This window comes from Drosophila bipectinata, chromosome 2R, assembly GCF_030179905.1.
Source record: "Drosophila bipectinata strain 14024-0381.07 chromosome 2R, DbipHiC1v2, whole genome shotgun sequence".
In the NCBI taxonomy this organism is placed as follows: Eukaryota; Metazoa; Arthropoda; class Insecta; order Diptera; family Drosophilidae; genus Drosophila; species Drosophila bipectinata.
The window spans coordinates 22,936,815-22,951,608 of NC_091737.1; the positions used below are offsets into that span (position 1 = coordinate 22,936,815).

The following is a 14,794-nucleotide window of genomic DNA, read 5'->3' on the forward strand; positions in this document are numbered from 1 at the left end:
CAGCTAGAGACGGCGATTAGATTGGGCTGCGGCATTTAGCTAATTACCTCACTTGTAGAAAAGTTGTCGCCAAAAAGGGGTGCCTGGTGGCTAGTGGCAGTCTCCGAGCTGAGCAGCGACAACTGAGTGGTCACCAAACCGCTTGGGAGATGACAGCCACTCGGAAGACCAAGTCGCACCATTGCCATGGGAAAATCATTCGTATTATAAGAATTTATTGCCATTTAAAGTATATATACTTTTTATATTTATCTGTCGCCAGGGAAATATGGCATAGGAGAAAGTTGTTAAGGCCTTTGACTTTCAAGTAACTGAAATTATGATGCAAGAGGTGTCATAATATATTTTTTATAATTTTCAGAGATGGTTTTCTTGACAATTAAACTCATATCCTATATAAATATATCTAAAGATTTAACTCTAAAGCATCTTCCTTGAGACAAAAGCTAGACAAGAGTCTTGGTCTTTGGACTCCCTCACAATCTCCGATCAGAGCTGAATATCCATCGAGTCCACTCCCAACCATCAATTGTTCCCCATCATCGGACTGACACGCACCAGCTAAGCAAATCCCCCGGGGGATTACGACCCGATACTATGCAAATGCCAGGGCATTCTGTTTTAGTTATGTGCAAATTTATTGTTTATAAAAAAGTAGCAGCAATGTGCAAAACAAAAGCTTGAGAGCGATTGGTGCCATTGTGTTTTGTTCTTCTCCGTTTAAATTGTTATTTATTTTTTTTTTTTTGGGGTTTGGTTGGTGGTGGTGTTTGGGGAGTTTTTTTGTTGCGATCTGGGCGCTGCGAATTTTTGCTCTATCATCAACTGGTTTTGGGTTACCAGCACGCACACAGAAAGCCCAAGAGCTGCTGCCAAGCCGAGATGCAGCAGCGATCACATAATTCGTGTTGCTGCCTCATCATTCTTCAAGCCAAGTTCCGAGCCAAGTCCGAGAATCGGGCTCTAAGGAGGAAGACGCTTTTTGCCAAGTTTATTTTTATCAACATTGCGGACTGCCGCAGCATTTTGCTGCTGTTGCATGATGGCTACACTGACAGAAAGTAACCAGCATCCAACTCTGCCTTATAAATGTCTTTAATTTACTAGAAACTTGAAATTTTTTTCAGTGCCCTGGCCTGGCTGCTGTGTATATATCTGGAGAGACAAGAGCGCTTTGCGGTCGGGCATCTCACGATCTTTAACATGTTTTGTCTCGATCAGTGAAATCATTCAATCAGAACGGTCAGCGTCGCTTCTTCGGTCGTTGCCAGGAGACAGGACACTCACACACACACACTCGCACACTCCGCAACCCCTATGTGGTTGTAAATTATATAAGGTTAAGCTGAATCTGGTTTTGTGCTTTTAAGGCAGGCGGGAGCCTGGCTCCCAGTCCCCCAGCCATCGATTGAAAGTGTTTGAAGTGTTTCGTTTCTTTCTTGGTTTTTTTTTGCCTTGTAATGCTCGTTTCAGCTCCTCAATTCTCCGACTTATATCTATATCGTAATTATGCAAAATCGGCGGGACTGAAGGGGCCCATCAGTCAAGCCAACAGAAGCTGCCAATTTATGACACCCCAAGCAGCCCAAGAAGGCAACTTCCTTATTGCAATCTTTACCTTCTTTTCCTTTTTTTTTGTTGGTAACAACATACAAGCTCGGGTACATAAAGCATGTTTTTAAAATTCCATTAAAATTTATTAGCGTTTCACACAAAATGTGCATAAATAACCTCGCCAAATTTCGGGACTTTTGAAGGAGCAGGAGCTCAGACCCAGAACCGTCTTCGGGTCCGTTCCAGATTCTTTTTTCTTGTGGGTCTTTAATGATTAAAAATTGGCTTCTTGGGTGAGGCGACTCCACCTGAACCCACCGCTGAGATCTCGAATCGATTTTCGATTTTTGATTTCCATAAGCTGGCTGTGTGCGTGCTGCCGTTAATTGGAACACGGAGTGGGGGGACGGTAACTCCAATCCCAATAAACAATCTATGCGCAATGCTGTATGCTGTATGCTGTTTGCTGTTTGTTCACCCCGCCGACTTTTGTTTATGGACGCATTATCTAAACAAATACGAAAATAACTCATTAAATGCAAAGTCCATAAAACATGAGCATATATTTCGTGTGCGTAAACGAGAAATTAGAGTTAAAGCAAGTCCGATTTCCCTCCTATCCTCCTTATAATCTTGGGGTCCAAGCATGCATGTAAATAATTTGACAGCAGAGTAAATCCCAAGGCACTCGAGGCGAGAGGTGGGCAACAAGTGCAGAAGGTGAGAGCAGCCCCAACAAAAGGCTGCCTCGTATCCAAACTCAAGTGCGGAGTGCACAGAAAGAGACGGGAACAGGCCCAGAGAAAGAGAGAGATTCGGGAGAAGCCAGAGGGAGAGTTCACAAAGGTCCCAGAGCTGGAGAGATTCAACTCTTCCCAGTATTTCCAGGTGATCGGCCCAGAACCAATCTTACCTTCTACTCAGCCTCTTTCTTTCTTTTCTGGATACCCTGTAGAAGGGGTCATTGAGGGATTCTGAGTTTAGGGTATACCAGGAAATAAATCTTATTAAATAGTATTACAAAATATGATCTATCAGTCATTAAAAAGTGGGTAAAGTTTTCCCGAAAAGTGGAATATACTAACATTATATCAAGGGTACTTTAAGTTCCTATATAGTCTCCTCGTTTCAACAGATTTTCTTTTAAGCTGTTTGAAATTCAAGCCACACCAGGCTCTGCCTCTGCCGCAGTTACGGCTCTGGCTCCGTCTCTGCCTCGGTTGGCGTCATTCTTAGGCTGGCTGTGCCGCGACTCCTGACTGGCTGGCGGCTATAAATGACAGGTGGCAGGGCCATTTCACTTTTAGTCTCGAGGTGTCGACGCAGGCGCAATGAACCGCTGGCTAAATAGTGAGCATCCCACCCGCGCTTCTAATTCCTGAAGAAGCTCTAACCTTTTCTTTCAAAAGTTCTGTTTCTAGGAGCTCTGATCTCCGCCCCCGTGGGGCATGGCAACACGATCAAGGAGCGCAACCTCTTTGCCACCGAACTGTTCCAGACCCTAGCCACCGATCGTCAGGATGAGAACGTGATCATCTCGCCGGTGTCTATCCAACTGGCTTTGGGCCTGGCCTACTACGGAGCCGAGGGTAAGACGGCGGCGGAGCTGCAGAAGACGCTGCACGCCTCCGCCAAGGAGAGCAAGGATGGTCTGGCCGAGAGCTACCACAACCTGCTGCACTCGTACATCAAGTCCAAGACCGTGCTGGAGATCGCCAACAAGGTCTACACCCGCGAGAATGTGAAGGTATCCGAGCACTTCCGCGAAGTGGCCAACAAGTACTTTGACTCTGAGGTGGAGTCCCTGGACTTCAGTCGCGAAACTGAAGCCGTGGAGCGCATCAATCGGTGGGTCAAACAGCAGACGCAGGACAAGATCGAGCGGGTGGTGGACAGCCTGGAACCGGACACCAATGTGGCTCTGGTCAACGCCATCTACTTCAAGGCACGCTGGGCACGACCCTTCAACGACGAGGACACCCGAGACCGCGAGTTCTATCTAAACGAGCGTGAGTCCATCCAGGTACCCACCATGTTCGCTGACAACTGGTACTACTATGCCGACTACCCGGAGCTGGACGCCAAGGCCATCGAACTGTTCTTCGAGAACATCAACCTGACCATGTGGTTCATCCTGCCCAATCAGCGCTCTGGCCTCCAGGCCCTCGAACAGAAGCTCAAGGGAGTCGACTTCAAGGTGCTGGAGGACCGCTGGCAGTGGCAGAGTGTCTCGGTTTACCTGCCCAAGTTCAAGTTTGAGTTCGACACGGATCTCCGCCCCACCCTCCACAAGGTGAATAAGAATATATTTAAATCGGCCTAACTAGCTTGTATTATGCAAATGAGTTGACGATCCCTAAGGTTAAGCTTCTTAAACATTTCCCTAATGAAACAGCCCAGCGATATCTCTAATCTCCCAACCATTTCCATAAATAAACTCCCTTACTTTCTTTCTACAGCTGGGCATAAGCGCCATGTTCTCGGATGCGGCCGACTTCAGTAACATTTTCCAGGACTCGCCCATCGGAACTCGGATCACCAAGGTGCAACACAAGACCTTCATCGACGTTAACGAGATCGGATGTGAAGCTGCCGGTGTCAGTTGTAAGTTTTTAAAATTATCAAGAAGTCTTGTATCCTATTACCTCTTGAATCTCCACCCAGATGCCGCTGGAGTACCCATGTCCCTGCCCCTGGACCCCAAGACCTTTGTGGCCGACCATCCTTTCGTGTTCATTATTCGCGATCCGCACGCTGTCTACTTCGCTGGACACATTGTCAAGTTTTAGGATTACCTTCATAATAAGCACATCGTCCAATCATTTATTTAAACTAAGTACATGAAAATGTAATCATTGCATCAATCAATAAACACAATAGAATCTAATATTCCATTGACTCGCATTTTGGTGTTTGGTCATCATGGCACTTTCCCTCGCCCACGACCAAGAAAACTGAAAGAAAGTTAAGAGTTGGATGAGGATCTTAGCAGATTTAGGGGATATTCTTACAGGGCCTGTGCTGCACCATATGGACACAGTTGAAGGCGATCATGCTGCAGTATTCCATTTCAAGGTAGCATGCATTGATGTGAGCACACACCAAATGCCCCTTAAAGGCCTCATTGCACTTTGTTGAGCACGCCGCAGACCCATAGGTGGCCCGGAAGAGGGTTAAACCTATTGAAAGAAAGCCACTTAAGTTTTGGAGAAAAAACTAGCAAGAAATGATCAAATTATACCCAAGAATATAGCCAGGTGGAGTCTCATTATCGTCGATAGCTTTGAAGAAATGCAGAACCGAAACTGAGTCCTAGACTAAAAGCTTTTTAGAACTGACAGGCGTGTCAAATCCATTATTTGAGCCGAGAATCCAATTTCGGATCAGATATGCAAGTCACACAAAACCAGTTAAGTACAGGGCGATATTTCATAATTAAAGCTTGTGCTTGGAGCCCAGTCCTCGGACCGATTTAAATTCGAAAGCTGAAAATAAACATTAAACGCCGAATATTGTCGAAAACAATTGCAATATTTAACTCCGAAACGACACCCAGAACGTGCGACCCAAAAACAAAAGAGTTGGGGGAAAAAATTACCAAATATAATGAAATTTTAGTTATGGACAGTCTGATGCCCTACCTTGAGGTTGGAAGTACGATATCAATGATATACTCTACAAAAACATAGATGCTTAACTCGAAAAGGATAGAGAGATCGGACCTGATTCTAGGATCTGGGATTAGCTAAATGAATTGTCAGTCGGGGAAACTCGTTTCCCCCAACCCAGGAGGTGGATGTACTTGTGGCATTTGTTTTAAAAGCGCCTGCTGCACCTGCTGCAACTCTTCCCTCCGGGCGAGGCTCTTTAAAATTCCGCTCACTGGCCGGGGAAACAAAGAAAACTTGTCAGGGAGCAAACGAGCAGATCTAACAAAGGGACGGGACAGCAAGGGACGGACACCCGGACACGCGGACCCTCGGACGCCCGAAGAAGAAGTTTTTTTTGTGGCAAAGATCGTGGGGATCACTGCAATTGCCACAACTGTTCCCAGTATTATTTCACCTTACCAGTATTTTCTCAGCGAGAGATATAGAGAACCCGATCTGCACACGAGAGCCATGGAGTTCGAGACTGTATGGAGTTCGGGCTTGGGGGCCGAGCGCTATCTCGCTGTTAACTGGCTGTTGCTGCACCAGAAGACTCTCTGGGAGACTCGTCTTGGCTCTCTCCGATATAAAAGCGCCAACAACCAGAATTTTTTTTTTCAAATTTTCGAAATTTCCGTCGGACCAGACGTACGCTCCTCCATCCGTTCTGCGGCGTTTCGATTCGCTGCCGTTCCGCTGCGCGAGTTCTTCAAAATGCGTAACATCTTTTCCGCGAAAGGGGATATAGTGCACTTACCGCGCTTAACTGTGCTCCAGTGAAGATTTTACAAAGAATGCAAATAGATTGAAATACCCCCGAAAAGATCGAAAAGGACCTGGGAGAAAGAAGTTATTCGAAACAGGCCTGCAGGCCTTATCAAATCGGGAGAATCGTTAAACGGTAGTCCCGGAAAAGAAGGGGCTTGCGTGCCGCCAAGTCCAGGAGTTGCCTAAATAGTTAGTGTCAGTGCATGTGTGTGCTCTTGTGTGTGGGGGCCCCGAAAATGTGCATCAATTATTTTAAATGGCAAACCGCCCCACCCCTGCCACATGGCTGGTAGTGTCCCCAAGCCCCAAACACGGGCATAAACACAATTAGGCCCCCAAAGATCGGCGGGCCTGACCATAGCCAAAGTTGATTCGGCCCGCGAACCAGTTTCCTCTGCTGCCGCAAAAATCGACAGGCAGTTTGCCTGCGAAGTGTGCTTTTTTTCTGCCATTGCCATCGCCATCGCCAGCGCGCCAAGAAATAATAAATACGCCTAAGCTCAAATTGTTGTCAGTTGGTTTGGTTTCGCTGATTTATGTGCGCGATTAAAGGAAACAACCACGGCGAGATCGGCTAAGAAACCGCCCGAATAAAGGAATAAATTAAAAATAATGCCAAAAGGCAACACCCCTCCCTGTTTGTGTCACCAGTGAAATACCTATGAATGCCAATCGAGCGTAAGACAAAAGTCAAACCCGATTAGAAACAAGGATATATAAGCCCTCCGCGACTCGAACATGGATAACCAAAAACCAATGCCCGTGGAACTAGAAAGGTGAGTCCAGATAAGATCGAGTTAAAATTTGTTGACATTCCAGATTCTCAGACATTCAGATTATAAAGTTTGTCCCATATGATCATAAATTTACTTCCCATGCGGTTAGCACCATTAGTTTTATTTGCTTAGAGCTTTGGTTATATGGCTTTAATAAAAAAAGTTGTTCGGCGATGTAATTAGCACTTTAAAGTCGGCCCTAAACGTAGGCATAGTTCGCAACATGTCCGATGAAGACAATTGAGTCCTTGTACTTGATGGCAAACACAAACGGATGATCAGCCTCGAACTTCTTCGACCGCGAAAAGAGTCCCTTCAGAACTGTATTTTAAAAAGGTAGTTAGTGTCATATAATTAGGGTCAAGTGGTTGGGTACTTACCTCCTGTTTCTAGGGGTTGTTCGACTCCAGCCTCGGAAACCTCCACGCTGGCCTTATGTTCCACGGCATTGATGAAATGACTGACAAACATCCGGTACATGTTACCGAAGTCACCGTCCCTCGAGAACATTGTATGAACTCCCAGCTAATCATAAAATAAATAGGAAACTATATCATTTTCAAAAGATACTTGTTGACTAACTCACCTGTTTGAAAACGCCCTCGAGGCTCACGCCAAAAGTGACACTAAACTTGGGCAGCAAAACCTCCACCTTCTTCTGGCTCATCGCCCCGACCTCCGCCAGAAGATCCTTGCCCACCAGCGACTGCTGGAGAGCCCTCAGACCGTCCTTGCGATTTGGCAGAACCAGGAGCATGGAGAAGTCGGCATTCTGGTAGGGCAGCTCCACCACCTTGGCGTCCAGGGAGCTCACCTCGGCGTAGTTGAAGTTCTGCAGTGTCCACATGGTGTCCACGCGGACGGACTGGCCATTTCCAGTGCGGAACGATCGTTTCTCAGTCTTGTCCAGCCTGAAGGCCTTCTGCCAGGCGGCAGAGTAGGCCACTCCGTTCACGATCACGCCCTCGGTGCGGTCATTGAGCAGCTCTGGACGCAGGATGTCCATTATCTTACCGTTCGTCTTGGTGGCCACGGCCCGGTTGATGGCATCCGCCGTGCGCTTGTTGTACGGCGGATGGAAGTCAAGCTTGTCGATGTTGGAGTCGAACTGGCGCTGGGCAATGTCGCGGAAGGAGCCCTTGAATTCCAGGTTCTCGTTGATGTAGATGTTGTTGGCCAGACGCAGATTGTTGTCGCGGGTCAGAGACTGCTGGAAGCTGCCACTTCGCTGGCTCACGGCATCCGCGTCCCCGGGGCCCAAGCGCAGGCCCTGCTGGATCTCGGAGGCGGTTTGACCCTTGGCCCCCACGAAGGCCAAAGCCATGGAGCTCTGGATGGTGGCCGGGGATATGACCAGGTTCTCATTCAGCCTGTCGGCACCCACGGCATTGTAGAGGTCTGCGGCCAGCAAATTCCTATTAGCGGCGGCATCGGTGCCGGAGGTGGTTTTGGCCTGCGACACTGTCGCCAGCAAGACTACAAGATCGGGACATAACCTGACATTAGCAGCCATTGAAATCCACTTCTCTCAATTATGGGCAATACAAAACGGTATAGATTATATATTCACGAATATGAGTTTAATGTGAATGTGATCTTTATTGTTGGAAACTTTCTTTGTCTACGGCTACGATGCAATTACGATAAGCACTTAAAAAAAGGGGTCATCTTCTTCAATCAGTGACGACGCAACACCATGAATGCCAGTTAGATCCCTGCCTATTTCAGTAACCATTTCTCTCCGTGCATAGACCAGATTTTTTAATTGGGACTTACGTAATAGGCAGCTGATGATGACAGCCATGGTCGTCAAATAAATTGTTGATGGGCGTCTCCTGCTCCGCTTGATTCGCACTTGAGACTTCTCTGAGCTCGTCGGAACGTCGACTGAACTGGCAGCGATCGTCGAGCGGATTTGGAGGCTGCCTCCAGTCGGATTTATTCACTCAGCTGGGTTGATATAATAACGTAACTCTCGGACCCCAAAAAACCAGAGAGAGAAAATCTAGTGTGTTTACAAATCATTTGTCACCTTTGGCTTTCCATGGGTGATTTTGTTTATTTGTTTAGCGATCGAGCTGGACTGATAACGCGATAACCTCAGTTAGAGCTAGACATTGGGATTAAATAACCCTGAGCTATGCTCAGACGTCGACTATATGGCCAGTGAGCAGCAAAACCTTGTCATTGCCGATGGCGTAGAAGAACGGGTGATTGATGACCAGGGGCAGGGCTCGTCGGAACAGATCCCCAAAGGCTACAAGAACGGCATGTTATAAGGAATTCATGGATACTGTTTTCAAAAAGAGTTCTTACAAAAAGAGTCGCCGGCAGAGCCGCCTTTCTCCTGGATCTCCAACAAACTGCTCTGCACCACGGCTCCCAACGGGGGCGCTGAGCTGGCCAAAATGAAGCTGAAGACCTCCTCCAATTGGACCTCCGTTGTGAAGAGCTTAGCTAGGCCCAGCTACAAAGACCATTTTTTTTCCTAATTAGTATCAGGTTTCAACAAATGAAAGATTGGAACTTTCATTTCTGAAAGCTGGATATTATAAAGATTACCTGCTTCAGCGCTGGAGTCAGATCAGAATGGACCAGAGTCCTGAACTTGGGCAGCGTTAGGGCCACCTTACGTTCTTCCAACTGAGCCCGGAGTTGCTGCAAGTCGTACTTTTCCAACTCCCGCTCCAACTTGAGCAGGCCATCCACTTGGTTTGGATAGATTATGAGCAGGGAAAGATCCGCAGTAGAAAAGGGAACTTCGATCAGCTGGGCATCGAGGGCTGACACCTCGGCGTATCTGTAGCGATGCTGGCCGAACATGGCGGGCACCAGTTTGGGACGCGATCCTGCCACAAAGAAGTTGATGTCCTGCGTCTCTGCAGGATCGAATCCCTGTGCCCATGGGGCACTAAAAGTCACTGCCGAGACGTGTAGGAAAGGAGTATAATCTGCGCCGAGTGACTCCAGCTGGGAAGAGGTCACCATCTCGCCTAGGCTAAAGTTGCTGCGACTCAGAAAGTCGTAGTTAATGTCCTGGGCCGCTTTTGCGGAGTTGTCCCAGCCAAGTCGGTGGCTTCCGATACCGAGATGGGAGGCCAGGGCCTCGAACTCATCCCGAAAGGTGAAGGTGAAACGCTGCTGGGTGTAGAAGTCGCTCAGCAACCTCAGACGGCATCCGACGGCAGCGGAGTGTTTAAGATCAGACTGAAGGGTTTCTATGTCGTTAATAGATCCCTTGGGGGAAAAGGTGTGCTGGAGGTCCAGCGCCTGTCCGAGTCCCCTGGCGGAGTCTGGGTTAGCTCCCGCATAGAGCAAACTGAGAGCCGCCTGGACAAGCAGGGGCGAGACGGCCACATTCGCATTCGGCTGGAGCTCCCCCAGCTTCCTGGAGAGGCGCAGCCCAAAGCGGTAGTTCGAGGCGCTGGCAGCCGCTCTGGCCGGGAGCTCGGCCCCAACTGAAAGCGGTAGCACGGCAGAGAAAGCCATCAGCAGTCCGAGAATCAGTCTCCAGTGGGGGCGGTTCATTTCACGTTTCGGGGAATACCAAGCTTTGACTAATAATGTAGTTAGTGCCACAACGGCTTACACACAACTAAAGTCCCCTACGCACCCATTCACGGAATTTCAAAGTATATTGAAACATTGAGGTTGTTGATTGGGGCGGGTCAATGCCAAAGCTCGGCGCTAAACATTCTTCGGAGAATTGGAGCAGCCAGTGAGTCGGAGACGGCTAGAGAACTCTCGCAAATGTGTTCCAGTTCCGATTCTCTCAAGGGGCATGCATGTCATTAATTTTACGGCACTGGGAGAAATCTTATTATATACATGAGTATTTCTTCATTAGCACAAGAAATTGATAAGAGATTCATTAAATATTTGGTTTAAAAATCATTTATTTTTTATTGTTTTCTAGAATTTTTTAATATAATTTATGACATAATATATTCTTTGAAAGTCACAGCTAAATACAAAGATTATATTTCTTAGACAAAAGTCGGCTCATATTATTTGACTAAATAATATATCCATATCGATCCGCCGTGTGTAGGCAACCTTGAGTTGAATCTATTAATTATGGGCACCTTTCAGCGGGTATTTCAATTACTCATTTCGTAGTCTCACAGTGCCCCATCCTGGCCCCCTCCCGCCCAATTGATCTTTGGATGAATTCTCTATTTAAAATCGCTATTTGCCGCAAGTGCGCATGAGGAAGTTTCGCTTGTGTTTTTGAAAAATGATTGAGAAACCCGCCATTGATTTACTGCAGTAGCTGGGGTGGCGAGTTCCGTGCCGGCGGAGGGGCTCCAAAACGGGTTTGCCAACTTACAGATGCGGGCAAAAACCATTCTATGGGAATCCAGAATTGCCGACAGACGTACGTTTGCACGCCTGGGGAAAAGCACGGAGCACGGAGCTCGGAATTTAGGTCCGAGGTTGATCTATCTTATCGGCGGGCACGAGGTTATCGACTTGCAGTTTGCAATAAATACGAGGCTTTTAACTTTATTGTTTGTTTCACAAATGCTGCAAACTATTCCCGGTTGGAGGAGAGTCTCTAGCGCCCGGAGCCAGCCTCGCCCGGGCTTGCTGCCAGGGGCGTGGGGTGCTCCACGTGGCCAATGAAGAGCACGGAGCTGGGGGTGCGCACGGCGAAGACGAACGGGTGATCAGCGGTGAACTCCGGGGACTTGGCGGGCAGTGACAGCGGCACAAACTTGGCATCTATGGGAAGGTTGGGAGTCTGTTAGTATCATAGTTTCTGGAGGAGATTAGGGGAACTTACATGAAGCTGCTGTCGCCTCAGTGCCAGCCTCGTTAACGTCTATGTAGGCCTTTTGCAGGATCTTCTCCACTCGGACTATGTTGTTGAGCATCGTGTTTATCTGGGAGTTGGGACCGAACATCGCCTGAACGCCCATCTCCTTCAGCGGCACAGTCATGTCCTGGTCGAATTCGATGCGGAACTTCGGCAGGCGCACCAGCACATTCCGGCGCTGCAGGCGGGCGGCAATGTAATTCAAGTCGAACTCCGGCCGGGCCAGTTGCGCCTCAAGGGCTCGGAGGCCGTTGACCTGCTTCGGCAGCAGGATAAGCATGCTGATGTTGCTGTCCCGATAGTTCAGCCCCAGGGCGCTGGCTCCCAGTTCCGGCAGATCGGCCAGGGAATAGACGTCGTCGTTGTACATCATGGCCACCCTGGAGGAGCTGCCGTCGGAGTGTACGAAATTGGTGGGCTGGGTGTCCATGGTGGCGAACTCGTTCTCCCAACGACCCTTGAAGTAAATGGCATTCACCATGAGGGCCTCGGTCTGCTCGGTAATGTCACTGGCTGCGGCCAGGTTTTGAATCTTGCCGTTGGTGCTGTCCGACACCCAGGCGTTAATCCTTTTGGATGTGTCCTTGGGGTTGGCCATATCGACGGGTTCGTCCGCGGTATTAAAATAGGATTGGGAGTAGGGTGGGAAGCTGGGATTGATGCCGCCCTTCAGTTGGTTGTGGTACAGCTTGGTGGCTATTTTCAGCTCGGCGTTACCCAAGTCGCTTCTGTCCATGATCAGCTTCTGGAAGCTCAAGGCCACATTTATTTTATTATTCTCGAAAACCCCGGCCTGCTTCAGTTCACTGGCGGTCCTGCCGATCGACGCCCCATAGATGAGTGCCAGGATGCTGTGCACCGACACGGGAGAGTAGACAAAATTAGCCCCGGATTTCGAGGGTGCAATCTTCTCGTAGAGTTTGGAGCTGAAGCGATCCATGAAGCTGAACTTCGAGGTCACCGGGGGCCGGGTGGTTGCGGGGTTGCGGGGTTGCCCAGACTGGCGCCGTGTTGGAGATATCGGCACCTGGACATCCTCATCTAATTGCGTTTGTAAGTTTTGCTGTGAGGGATAGCCACCGCTCTGTGGCACAACCTGCTCTGCTCCGAAGCGGGGTGCAAGGCCAAAGGTGGGGAATCTCTGGGCATGCAAAAGAGGAACCAGAAGCAGAAGCAGGATCACTTGAAAGTGTGAAATGAAACGCATTAAGGGTTACCCAGATTCAATATAAGCTTATTTCAGTGCTTACTGCATTTGCTCGCCATTTTTAATTTATTTATAGCTCCTTTCTTGAATAGAATTTAAATCGATCTGTTCGTCCGGTCCGGTGATCAGCTCGTTTTCAACTGTGCTGCAAAACTGATCATTTTAAATCCGATTCCGCTCATCAGAGCGGGCCAGATTATAGCTGGCGGGACAGAGACAGAGCCGGGGCAAAAGAGGGAACCGGTCCAGAACACGACTCGACTATGCTCTTGAGAACCAGTCGCGGATCGAGCTTCAGCCTTAGCTCTCCCGAAGGCTCTCATGGCCCCCGAGTGGGGAAAACCCGCAATGCGATTCCAATTACACAAAGAAAAACACTCGAACCCGGGGCTGCGGGTGGCTGGTTTTTCAGAGCCCCTTCTATGTGTTCTCCCGGATCGGGCCACAATCGCATTGCACTTTTCATTGCAATGACTCCCCTTCTATGTGTTCTCCCGGAACGGGCCACAATCGCATTGCACTTTTCATTGCAATGACTCACCGCCAGAGATTCGGTGAAAGAATCTGTAATCGTGTGGAAACCTGTTGAGCGTTACGTTTATGGAAGCTCTATCTCACATCTGGCATCGGCTCATACATAACTCCTTCATTTCCTGCTGACATTTTATGCTGCCTAGGAGCCTCCGGGCCATTAGATAACATTTTCAGTTTTGTAAACCCGGCCCATAAATATGACCGCGAGAACTAATTACCATAAGTATTCCCCAGTGAGGGAACGAATCCCCAGATAAGACCCCACACGCTCTCCAACTACCAGATTTTCCAAAGTTTCCATGCATTCTAAATTATGTAAAGGCAAACACGAAATGTATTCCATATCAGCACTTTTCCCGCTCCGATACCGCTCCACTTCTACCTCCACCGGGGTGACCCAATTGCAGGCGGCCGAATGGGTAAACATAATTTACTCCAATTAGAGTGAAATGCCACGCCCCACCACCGTTGCGCCACCCCGCTCCCCACTACCTCCGTCCCTGCCTCGTTGCTGGTTCTGCAATCCAAAATTGGGGCACACTCCGAGTGCATCACTGATATGAATACGAGGCACTGCGGCAGGCATATAAGGCAATCGATAGCACTGGTTTACAAAAGTGTTCTTTTTAAAAGGTGTATTTTTTTCATTTAAAAATATTTTAAACTTTTACGACAGATACTTGTGCGAAGAATTTGAGTCTTAAGTATTTTGAAATATTTATTTTTGTAGAATTTAGATTCTAATCTAATCTTCCACATTTTATTATTTAATTTTTAATATAAGATGCAGAGTATTCTAAGCTCTAAAAGTTATAATATTCATTTCCTTACTCATAAAAATAATATTCCGTGTAACTGAGTGTAAGTGAAGTGGATTTTCTAAGGCGGTGGGGGTACTGGTGGTGCAGTCGTGTTAATTGTGGTGCACCAGGTGGGTTCGTTTAGGTTCATTCCATTCAACTCTCCGCTGGTGTTTGCCCTGGCTGATATGTCGTCGAGTGTTTTCCTCGATCAAACAAAGGCCAGCCTCGTACTTACGACTACGGGTCTGATTTGATCTATCCGTATGAATGGTATTGATAGTTATATGGCCGGGCGGCCAGCCAGCTGCATTAATGGGCATTTCCCCTCAATATGTAGTTTGAGAACCACTTCAAGCTGTCACAATAAACGACTTAGCACATCGAGTAGTAAAATTAATTATGGAAATCTGTTTAAGAATAACAAGCAAAATAAATAAAAGCGTGGCTGGCGATTATAATTGAAACACAAAAAATGTTTTAGCTAAGTATCGCTGAGTTGATTTGAAAACAAGAAAGGAAAGATAACTTCGGGCGGAGCCAAAGCTGATATACCCTAGAAGATAAAACCGGATATACATTTTCTACACGATTTCAGGATCCTGAGACAAAATATTTTTTCAATTTTGTATCCATTTTTCTGAAGGGATCCCTTGAAAATGCGGTTTTCCCCTATGGTGTCCACA

At 47.8% G+C, this 14,794-nt stretch overlaps 6 protein-coding genes across 6 annotated transcripts in view; 2 read left to right on the plus strand and 4 right to left on the minus strand.

The window, feature by feature from the left end:
- Positions 1-2,773: 2,773 nt before the first annotated feature.
- Positions 2,774-4,441, plus strand: Spn43Aa (Serpin 43Aa). Its single transcript, XM_017237878.3, has 4 exons — positions 2,774-2,904; positions 2,964-3,847; positions 4,014-4,158; positions 4,219-4,441. Exons 1-4 carry the CDS (start codon positions 2,886-2,888, stop codon positions 4,341-4,343), a joined length of 1,173 nt encoding a protein of 390 aa, XP_017093367.2. The 5' UTR covers positions 2,774-2,885; the 3' UTR covers positions 4,344-4,441.
- Positions 4,346-4,880, minus strand: LOC108122994 (uncharacterized). The gene is made up of 3 exons (XM_017237879.3): positions 4,796-4,880; positions 4,566-4,733; positions 4,346-4,508 (listed from the first exon to the last, which is right to left on the minus strand). The coding sequence occupies exons 1-3, from the start codon at positions 4,821-4,823 to the stop codon at positions 4,438-4,440; spliced, it is 267 nt and encodes an 88-aa protein (XP_017093368.2). The 5' UTR covers positions 4,824-4,880; the 3' UTR covers positions 4,346-4,437.
- Positions 4,881-5,308: 428 nt separating this feature from the next.
- pk (prickle) overlaps positions 5,309-14,794 on the plus strand; it is a 62,415-nt gene continuing 52,929 nt past the window's right edge. The window contains exon 1 of the mRNA XM_017238074.3: positions 5,309-6,748. Coding sequence (XP_017093563.2) covers positions 6,711-6,748 — 38 coding nt within the window. The 5' untranslated portion in view covers positions 5,309-6,710. The remainder of the gene's footprint in view (positions 6,749-14,794) is intronic.
- On the minus strand, positions 6,849-8,673 carry Spn43Ab (Serpin 43Ab). Its single transcript, XM_017238082.3, has 4 exons — positions 8,525-8,673; positions 7,335-8,224; positions 7,129-7,273; positions 6,849-7,069 (listed from the first exon to the last, which is right to left on the minus strand). The coding sequence occupies exons 1-4, from the start codon at positions 8,550-8,552 to the stop codon at positions 6,948-6,950; spliced, it is 1,185 nt and encodes a 394-aa protein (XP_017093571.2). The 5' UTR covers positions 8,553-8,673; the 3' UTR covers positions 6,849-6,947.
- Spn43Ad (Serpin 43Ad) lies at positions 8,758-10,346 on the minus strand. Its single transcript, XM_017238081.3, has 3 exons — positions 9,311-10,346; positions 9,065-9,215; positions 8,758-9,005 (listed from the first exon to the last, which is right to left on the minus strand). The coding sequence occupies exons 1-3, from the start codon at positions 10,274-10,276 to the stop codon at positions 8,893-8,895; spliced, it is 1,230 nt and encodes a 409-aa protein (XP_017093570.2). The 5' UTR covers positions 10,277-10,346; the 3' UTR covers positions 8,758-8,892.
- nec (necrotic) lies at positions 11,228-12,938 on the minus strand. The gene is made up of 3 exons (XM_017238080.3): positions 12,818-12,938; positions 11,535-12,749; positions 11,228-11,473 (listed from the first exon to the last, which is right to left on the minus strand). The coding sequence occupies exons 1-3, from the start codon at positions 12,831-12,833 to the stop codon at positions 11,307-11,309; spliced, it is 1,398 nt and encodes a 465-aa protein (XP_017093569.1). The 5' UTR covers positions 12,834-12,938; the 3' UTR covers positions 11,228-11,306.